At 39.0% G+C, this 10,673-nt stretch overlaps 1 protein-coding gene across 1 annotated transcript in view; it reads left to right on the top strand.

Moving 5' to 3' along the window:
• Window positions 1–10,673, top strand: part of TTC39A (tetratricopeptide repeat domain 39A) — a 42,649-nt gene that overhangs the window by 12,734 nt on the left and 19,242 nt on the right. The window contains exons 5-7 of the mRNA XM_009318719.1: window positions 1,842–1,906; window positions 4,403–4,502; window positions 5,634–5,699. Coding sequence (XP_009316994.1) covers window positions 1,842–1,906; window positions 4,403–4,502; window positions 5,634–5,699 — 231 coding nt within the window. The remainder of the gene's footprint in view (window positions 1–1,841; window positions 1,907–4,402; window positions 4,503–5,633; window positions 5,700–10,673) is intronic.

The following is a 10,673-nucleotide window of genomic DNA, read 5'->3' as shown; positions in this document are numbered from 1 at the left end:
TTCCTGCTGCTTTAGGATGAGTAGTCTCTAGCACTGGAGACAGTTTGGGTGATATCTGAAGCTATGGAAGCAAGGCTTTTCAGAACATCTCCATTGTGCCTCTAAGAAAGGAGTGTTTAATGCAGTGTCTCTTGGTTTTAAGCACTATTTTTGCAGATATCTGTTTTTAAAAATGTTTATAGATACATGAGAAATTTAAGAGTAAGAAAATAATTTCTTGTCCTCTTCTACATAAAGAATGCCTGTTCATTTGCTTCCTCTTCCGTGTTTAATTTTTCATGAACACATGAACTGGTTTTAAAAATTAAACAAAGGCACTTGGTTCCAACAGCTATTGAAGTGGGTTAGTTTTAATGCTTAATGTAAATGACCAAATCCAGTTGAAAACGCATAAAAATTAGTCTCAGGATTTTTCAGGGACTGGACTATTCTCACGTTGGTTATCTCTGTTGTTGGTATCATGAGTACTCTGAATTTAAACATTTTAAAACCATCTTCTTTCCTCTTTCCATTTTCCATTCAAAGGAAAATATAACTGAACCTTTACATATGGTTAGGTATGCTATACACCCCGCCTTCCTGTTGCCACTTAAAACCTGACTTTTTCTACAGAACAAATGAAAACAGGGTCGCATTTTTCTGTGGTTATTTTGTTTGCACGTGATTAGGACTCAAGTCTCTGGGGATGTATCATCAGGAATTACATGTTCATTTATGGTGCATAGTTTCTGTCCTCAATTATCACTCTTGATAATGTTGCTTAAGGATGACTGTCAAGGACTCAGGATAGTGGTGGTGTTGCAGGCTGCAGGAGTTCAAGCCTAACGGCCCAAACTGCCCTTCAGTTTCCTATACTAGTTCATAGAAAGCAAAGTCTGGAAGAAATTGAACTGTAACTTTGATTGGATTATCTTCTTGACTTACAGCAGGATGGAAAGCTCTTTAAGGCAGGTTCTGTCTCTTTGTTTACGTATCTACGAGCACAATTGGGCCCTTTTTCCTTAACAGTAAACCAACCAAATGTTCATCTAATCTCTGCTATTTTCTCCACAATGCTTCATACAGCCTCTTAAAATACCATCACAGAAAAACCATCTGCTAAAACACATGTAGTCTTCCTATCCCAAAGTAATAGCAGATATCAAAACAAACCAGAATGATAGATTATATGCAATGAGTGAGAGAAGAAACTGCCACCAGAAAGTTACGAGACTAGAGAGTTCTCTCTTTGGGTTCCAACTGTAAACTAATGGTCCCCCAGATACACTTTGATGTAAGTTCTCAGTTTGTTATGGCTTGTAATGTAACATGTTACAATACTAGTATGGATCTCATAGGTACTTGAATATTCAGACCAGAAAGAGCACATCCTGCATAACTTTACTTACCCTGCTTCCTTTTTAGGATGTGCAACTATATTCTCTAGACTCCTGAGGACAGGCAAGTTATTTGTATCTGGTGCTGAGCCAGGAAACGTCCAGATCTTAACTGTGCTGAAGGACAAATGAGAGAAAGCTATTTTTTGAAATAGCCACAAATGCATGTACGTTACGTGCCATTCATTAGCTTAGTCCCTGTGTTCATTAATGCAAATTCAGATGGTCCAAAGGTCAGAGAGGCTAAACTCATCACGGAAGGCATCAAAATAACACATATATGTCTGAACACAGTAAAAATATTTTAATACAAAAAGGAAATCCTAAATCCATGTATTGTTTCTCAGAGACTTATATTGTCTGTGTCATGATGGTTATGTTCAAGGCATGTGTTCATCTCAAGAAAACAAAAGCTCTTTATAATTCTTATAAATTCATATTGCTAATGTGTTTCCTTTCTAACAGGATGAGAATATGGTTAGCTTCATAAAAGGAGGCATCAAAGTCCGAAACAGTTACCAAACATACAGGTAAGTCAGAATGATGATGTGATTAAGCGTACTCTTTCAGTCAAAAGTACTGCTGGTCGAATTGTCCAATTCACAAAATAATTACTGTTGTATTTATTCCAGCCTTTATTATGGGCCTCATGTCTATAGCTTTTCTCAGCCCACACAAATTCCTCCTTCGCGTAACAAAAGACACTGATATTATGGTTGATTCGGACTCTAAAGATAGTGGACCCTAACCCTGTTAACTCCCAAGGTTTGCCTGCTTCAAATACTATATCCTTGAAATTATGTCAAAAAATAACTGTTCTAAATGATGTAGCGCTCCTTGTGTCTGCATAGCACGATTTGGAGATCCGCAGTCATTAAGCATAAGAAATGGCATTTCTTTATAGTTCTAGCTGCAGCTTTTGGAACATTCAAAACCAGTAGCTGAAGCACAAGTAATTCCATAATAAATGCCTGAAACTAAAACAAAATTAAGAGACAATAGACTGAAGAGCTTGCAATGGAAAGTATAAATGGCTTCAAACAAAGATTAAACAAATTTACAGGAAATAGGTTTATAGGGGCTAGTTAGCATAGTAGAACAGATGCAGTCTCTCTGCATTATGAAGTCCCTGAACAGTCATTTCCTAGAGGATGCTTTTCCAAGCGTATGCCACTGTCTGAGTGAAATATGTGGTTAGCTGGACTTTTAATCTGGTTAAGTATAGCAGTTGTTATACTCTAAAGAGTTAGGTGCATGCTATTGAAAATGATAAGCAAGGTTGCTTATCTGAACTCACAACATGCCCATTACTTAGTGTCTATAAGTCAAAAACATCTGCTTAAGCAGATGTCTTTTCATCCAGGAAGTTACGGAGAGTTACTTTCAACATGTGCAAAAGGTTTTGAAGTGCAGTAGTGAATTCTAAAAATTAAATTAACATGTACACCATGGTAAGCATAGTCAGTTGTGCCTCAATAAATTAAGATTCGCTCTAGTATATGTAAAAACAAAGTGTTATAAATCTAGTAGCTCTTAGGGGGTCTTCTTCAAAAGAATTGTAACAACAACTTGCATATTACTAAAACATGTACTTTAACAAAGGGAGAGTTTGTATGTGAGATTGGCAGTTAGGATTTTTGTACTGTACCTTTGATGTGGGAAGAAATAATTGTTTGCAGTTTTGGTGAGAGCATGGTGCAACAAGTTACAGAGAAAATAATGAAATATGGAAATGAGATTTTATTTGTCTTGATTTTTTTGCAACATAGTTTCTGATATTAAAAAGCCATCTTTCCTTTCCCCACTGTCAGCAGTACTGCTTGATAATCCACAACAACAGCAACCCTGAAAAGACAGGAGGAGTAAAAGTTGCAAAGATGCAATTTTTAAAACTCTCTTTCAGAGCGGAAAGGTTACCATACACTGTAAAAAAGATGGAATGAAATAAAACAATAATTCAGAATGAAACATTTGCTTATTGTCAGTGAACAAAAAATTTCAGAAAACTTTCATGGTAGTACAGACTTATACAAATAACTTTGAAAAGTGAAAGCTAAATATGCATCATATTTTGTTTTATTTTAGAACACTAAATTTGGACTCGAACAGCCACAAAAATTCATGTGTCTAGCAGACACCAAACAGCATCCAGCCCAGGTTCTCCAGAAGTATACTGAAAGGGAGAGAGGTGACAGTGTCCATATTTGTGCGGGTTGAAGGCGACTCTAAATGCAGGTTCATAGTAAAGACTGCAATTACAGTGAATAGTCCTATATCTGTTGGCAACAACCAGCAGATAAAAACATGACAGCCTGAACACAAATATGTGGCTGCCATTAAAACAGTGTTTTTCTTCTCCTAGTAGTTAACAAAATAAACTAAAACAATAGTGCGAAAAAGACATAGCTGTAGAAAGCTTGGAGACAAAACAGGTTCAAATCCAGCTGGATTACACAGGGAAATAAAGGGACACTACAAAGTTGAGATCTATGAAAGTGAGAAAAAGAAGTGAAAAGTAATTTCCGATATACCTGCCCATTTTAAAATATTTCTTACAATTGTCTTTTCCTATATATAACAAAATGTTCTTTTGAATGAACATGCACAAAAAGGGAATACCTAATCCAGGGATTAGTGAAACTCAAATCAAATTTGCTAATTTAAATTTGCTAATTTAAATTTAACTATCCTGCACTGCCCCATCATCTATTTTTGCAGTAGTAAAGGTTGGTGTTGCTCCCAACAGCCATTCTTGAAACATTTTCAGGCAGAAATGTGGTTGCAAATTGTCTGTTTGACAGGAATTAATCTCCAGGACTCCATATTTTTGAATTGATAGTAATGTGACAGAAATGATTTTTTGATAAATCCAACAAAATGCTATAGGTGGTGTTCACCTGGGTGAGATGACAAATTTACTTTTTTTTAACTACTATGTAGTTCAAGGTAATTGGGTTACTTTCTTACTGAATTGTAATGAATCATTTTATTTGCTGACAATATAACAGAATCTTGTGCATTTTCAGGGAGCTGGACAGTCTCATACAGTCTCCACATTATGTCAAAGGAGAGAACCATCTTCATTTTGAGGGAGGTGTAAAACTTGGAGTTGGAGCATTTAATCTGGTATGTACCAACAGTTCTCTTGAGCTGAAGTCTTACAAGCTCCTGAAAATGTTCTTAACTTAAATACCTGAGAAGTTCCACTGACATCAGTGTTACTAAGCATACAGTTAAAATCAGGTGTGTGCGCTGACGCTTGCAGGATCCCAGTCTCCGGTCTAAGAAGGTTGGATAGTAATACACTTTAGAAATAAAGAGACTACTACCTGCAATATGGGCAATACTACTCAGTGTGTGCAGACCCACTTGCTCATCCTCACGGGGAAATTATTAACTGAGAAATTATCTCATCTGATGTGGGCTTTGAGAATATAGCTGAGCGCCTGTGCCCAGCTTCCAGTAAGGCTGTTCATTAGCCAAGTGACCAATGCTTGGGAGGCATTTGGAGGGGAAAGTGTTGTAGTCTCATGAGACTACAGCTGGATGGCCAGGAGAAGCCTTGCACAGAAGCAGCAGTTGCCTGTGCTTGTTGACTTCCATTTACTGTTCAAATGGCGTTTGGGAAGCAACCAGGGACTGCGACCAGGGACTTGGCTGTTAGCAGGGCAGTTGGTGGGGCAGGGTGCATAAATGGGGCCCTGAGTGCTGTTCAGGCCACTGTTGGCTGTTGTTGCTTGTGTTCTGGTCAGAAAGCGGGTGGTCAAATAGTGCAGGACGGTTCCTGGTGTGTCAGAGGGGTTGACATGGAGATGGTGAGGGGTGACATGGTTGTTCAGGTGATGGGCTGGAGAAAGTGCCTGGTGCTTCCCCTTGCTTGCATTACTTTGTGTGAGCCTGACACATGCCCAAATGTTTGATTTACTGCACAAAGAACAAATATGTACTGTGTGGTATGCACCAGTATTTCTGAAACTTCCAAGAAGTACTAGAGGTACTAAGCATGTGCTATGTAAACATATTTCTATGCAGGGAATCCTGGAGACCCAGGGTCCCTATATTAAACAGATATTTCTGCTTAAATCGTATGTAAAATATAGCAGGTGTATACATTTACCCAGGAAATATTCAGACATATAAAGATATTTTTAGTAATTTTAGTGATTATGTCTTGTGTTTGGAAAAGTTGTAGGAGGCAGCTGGTAGCTGAGAGGCAGAAAGTCTATTACTGCGTAACTGTTGCATGTCTTTCTGTAGACATTGTCCATGTTTCCTGCACGGATTCTGAGATTACTGGAGTTTGTTGGATTTTCTGGAAACAAGGTAAATGTGAACTAAATATTATTGGTACATTCCCCTCACTCTTAAGTTAAAAAATGGAGACAGGAGTTTCTCTCTTCTTCCTCACGTTAGCTGTAACCCTCTGAAACGCTGATAGGTATCACATGTGCACCGTTGACACTGAAGCTTTCATGCAGCTCAGTTTTCCTTCATATTTTTGTCTGAACTATTACACTTCAAAGATTGTGATACCATTGTTCAGTGATGGTACAGCTGTGAAACATGATAAAGACAATGGCTAATACAATGATGTTGACATATTTAGTTTTTTAGTTACTGGTCTTCTGATATATGCTTGTGCTTAGAAATCCATAGCCAAAAGTGTATTCTTAGCCTTTAATATATTAGCTTACTTGATAGTTACTGTCATGGTATCTGAATGTCCCTGACAAGTTCCTGCATGACATCCAGCTGGGGAAAAAAAAATTCAGTTTCATTTCTGATTTTTTTTCTCCGTGTCTTTAATAGCAACTGATAACTTGAGTGTGGCACCTAAATTCTCTTTGCCTAAAAGAGTAAGTGCTTTTTTGCCTAGAGAGTAACCAGTCTGACCTGTGTTGTTGTGCATGCAGTTTAAGGACAGAAGTTTGGTAATGAAGCACCAGTAAACTCACATGAACCTGAGTTATTCTGCAGGGCAGATGCACAGAAAGTGCTGTGTTAGTTCTTTTGTGGATTTGTTGTTTCAAAATAGGATACTAAATTGATGGGAATATCTTGGCCTTGATACCTTGTACCGGCCCTCATCTCTCATTCTATGAGCAGAACATCAGATTCACTCAAAATTGGGTTCCTGGACTAAGAAAACATGGTCCATTTAACCTAAACCACTAGTCACATTTATTTCATAAATGCTGGGTAAGGTAAAAGTTCAATGTCTTGCAAACACAACAAAAGCTGTATAAACAAGTTAAAACTTAACTCTTCTGTAATGCTTTCTATTTACAAAACAAGTTTCGAGGAGAAAAATTTTTCCTTAATCAGAACTGCAGCCTTATGTGACAGGTGAATGAGTGTCATCACCATTTTATTAGTTTACAGGAAGGATCTTAGATCTGAAAATAAAATGTCTTGTTTAAAAGCAAGGAGCTTTTGGCAGAGCATGGATTAGAACTTGGAGATTTCCAGGAGCTGACCAGGAGCTGTTTCACAAGCAGTAGAGGCAAAAATCAAGTTGTTTTACCTGTCAGTTATGAAAACAAAGACCATCTAAAGCAAAATATTCTCCTAGAAATGTAAGGGCAATTCACGTACCAGCAGAGTTCTGAGAATACTTTGCTGAACACTCATCTTATTGATGAAAGTTGTCGCTCTAATTGATTTTCTGTTGTTTTCTTTTGGCCCTGGGATTTCTTGTATGGCTATGAGTGGGCTGGTATTTGTGTTGATGAGTCAGCTCCTGTTCCAGTTTTTTTAATAACTCACTGAAGCATGACCTAGATTACCATAAATTTAAGCAAAAACCTGCTGTATGCACACCATAAAACAAGGAGTATTTTAAACATGGTGATCAAAGTTCATTGATGGTCATTTATTTTAACATCCTAAAAAACTCCTTCTGCATTTAACATTTGTGAGTCAGATGCCTAAAGCAAAAGCAAAATTGCAGTTGCATTTGCAATCCTTTCCAGTGGTGGTTTTCCAAAGCTTGCAAGAGGAAGCTGTCCCCTGCAGTACAGACAAGAATCTTGAAGGTGAAAGAAACAGTGATAGACAGGAGGAGAGGGAAAGTTTGTCATGTGCTGCACCCCATCCAGAAGAAAAAAATTTTGAAGACATCTGTGTTTGATCTTGCAGTCTTTTTCCATTAAATGCTCATGGTGAGCATCAGACTGCAAAATACAAGAGAGCCATGGTTAGTGCCTTGAGCTGTTTACAGTTTACCTGAGAGAGCTACAGTGCACTGGAGGGCAGCTTGCTTTTGGTGTGGGTCGTGTGTTTATTAAAGCTGGATATAAAATTGCATTGCGATATCTTCCATGATACTGATCTGCCTTGAAACCAGCAGATTTGCCCCCAGGGACTCTTCTTGTCTCTCAAACATGTCATGTCTGATAGCAAATGAGGACATGCCCAAAGCTCCATTACTTTCTAAGCCATTTGTGGGCGCTGTGGACAACATGATCAACTTAACAGCAGTCTGGAGTCTCAAAATAGTAGGTAAGATAAGATCAAGAAAGTATAAAAGTAGCCTGAGGCCACAGGTGTTCTCTTCCACTCCAAGATGTGCCATTTGTGCCATTCTCACTGTTCAAGCTCCGTTCCCCTATATCATTAGTCAAAATACAGGTTTATTTGTGTTTAATGGCATAGGCCCTGCATTTGGGCATTGAGGTTCAATGCAGTTTTGCCCAATTTCGTGAGAATTTTTTTTGTGGGCAGAGATATGTATTACGCACTGTCAGGTACGCTGTGCTGGGGAGGCATGCCTTCCTCACTCCCTGGGCAGTAGGTGGAGTATGTGTCTCATCTGGACTTTCTGTGTTTAATGATAACTAACTTCTGGTGTGAGATCAGAAGAGTCCTTGCACTATCTCCCATATAAGCATTGAACCCTTCTTACTGACCCCTCTGCCAGGTCTCAGGCTAATATTTACTCTTGTTCTTATTTTATAGATGATTACAAATACTGTGCTGCTAAACTGTAGAAAGGTTTGACATGAGCCCACCATATGTTAAGTGCAATTTGTCAGAGGGTCAGCTGACAGCATGATTTCAGGGGAAGGCAGGAGAACTTTCAGATAGAACCAGTTTCTTTCAAATTATACTTTTTGATGTGGGAGGACATTTTTCCCAAAGCAGCTGAGCTGAAGAATATTTTTGATGTCTCAATTTGTAATAAATTGAATTTGCTTCCCACTAAGCATCTTTTTGATTTGCATTTTGGTCTCTTCTGCAAATTTTAAATGAAGGTTAAATGTAGAAGTATTTCATGGGATACATTTCAATGCCCCATCTACCAGTTTAATTAGTCAGTTCTTCATAAAAGCTGTTAGTAGTATCCATCCTTCTTGCTAAGCCTGCAGTAATGTGATCAGGTCATGGGACGTGGACAATGACCTTGCTTTGCTTTCATTGTCAAGATCCCTAATTAAAAGAGAGTGAATTAAAAATATTATTCAAGAGCTTTTGCTTCAGGAAAGTAGATGGATTTTAGTCAGTGACGGCTGAACTAGTGAACCAGTCTCAACGTTGTTTGATAATGGTTTTGAGCATTGTCCTTGTTTGTCCTGCATTCACTGTGGGAGTCCCCACTGTTCATGTGGGGAGTCCTGAATGACAGAGCATTGGATGTCTTGGAACAAGGATCAAATCAATGAGGTACTGACGTAATATACTGTAGTGACAGTTTTGGGAATTAAGAGATTGTGGGATGTTATGAGCAACTTGCACCGAAAGATGAGGGTTATCATATTGGGTCACATTTGTCTCTAAGGAGTGTCATTGCTCCCTGCTCTGCATTATACCTTATGCCCTTCAGAGTAACTTACATTTTCTGTGAAAACAAAAACTAGACATGTTAATGTCATTTAAGTATTTTGGAGAAATGATGAGCACTTACTGCCTTGACATCTGTTTTATATTGTAGCAATACGCCCTGTAATGGACTTTGTTTGGAAGCTCATTCCTGGTGTTCTGGGATTGCTCATATCGCCTGTGGCATAGGAGTGGGAGATATTTATGCGTTATTTATGGTTAGAAGGTGTATCCTAACAATTAAATATAATATACTCACTTAGTGACTGGCAGCAGTGAGTGTAGTTTGTTTACGAGTTCCTTCTTAGGCTCAAGTAGTAGCTGCTTGTGATTTCATTCTGAGATCCTCAGTTTGATCCCCAGTGAGGATTACATGGGTGTAACAGTATTGCCCAACTCATGACACCTCACTTAGCTGATTAGGTTTGCTGGCTAATCTCTGTAGGCTCCCTGTGGAGAAAGAGTAGGTGCTTGAAAAGGTGATTCATGTCTGTCCTAGGCTTCTGTGCTGAATGGAGGAGTACCTTGGAGCCTAGGGAGGCTGGCTGGCTGAATGTGGTATCTAAAACATGTTTCTCAGCGACACCCTTCATCATCCCACTTTCCTGGGGATCTCATCGTTACAGAAGCAGTTTGCAAGAGTTTTTTTGAGGAGAAGCAGCTTTGTTGCAGCTTTTTCTACAAGCAAGCGTTGTAATACTAACAACTACTTCTAGATTTCTTTTTTTCAGACTGTGTCTACTCATTATATTGTTTCTTTAATATAGAAAGTTTGGGGTATTCAAGTGGCAGAGTGAAAAGTAAGCATTCTTTAATACCTGTACTGGACAAAATAGTATCATGGACATGCCACAGAGTGAACTAACTTGCTCAGTGAGCTTCTCATACCTGTGTAACTACTCAGTTTAAGAATTTAGGTTCAAGTATGCCAGATTTGCGGCCCTCTTCTGATGAATGGGCAATGTTCTTAATCCAGTTACTTCACAGTTACTGCTTTCCAGGATACAGTCCCACATAGGGTGGGTGTGGGTGGCATTCCTTGTCCGTACAGATGATCATAGAATCATTAAGGTTGGAAAAAAACTCTTAAGATCATTGAGTCCAACCGTCAACCCAACACCAGCATGCCCACCCACTAAACCATGTTCCTAAGCACCTCATCTACCCATCTTTTAAATACTTCCAGGGATGGTGACTCAGCCACTTCCCTGCACAGCCTGTTTCAATGTTTAACCACTCCTTCAGTAAAGAAATTTTTCCTCATGTCCAGTCTAAACCTCCCCTGGCGCAACTTGAGGCCATTTCCTCTCGTCCTATTGCTAGTTAATTGGGAGAAGAGACCAACACCCACCTCACTACAACCTCCTTTCAGGTAGTTGTAGAGACTGATGATGTCTCCCCTCAACCTCCTTTTCTCCAGGCTAAACAACCCCAGTTCCCTCAGCCGCTCCTCATAAGGCTTGTTCTCCAGACCCCTCA

Source organism: Pygoscelis adeliae, unplaced genomic scaffold (assembly GCF_000699105.1).
Source record: "Pygoscelis adeliae isolate BGI_AS28 unplaced genomic scaffold, ASM69910v1 Scaffold82, whole genome shotgun sequence".
Classification (NCBI taxonomy): domain Eukaryota; kingdom Metazoa; phylum Chordata; class Aves; order Sphenisciformes; family Spheniscidae; genus Pygoscelis; species Pygoscelis adeliae.
Note: the sequence above shows the minus strand (reverse complement) of the source record. Positions and strands in the feature narration are given on the sequence as shown.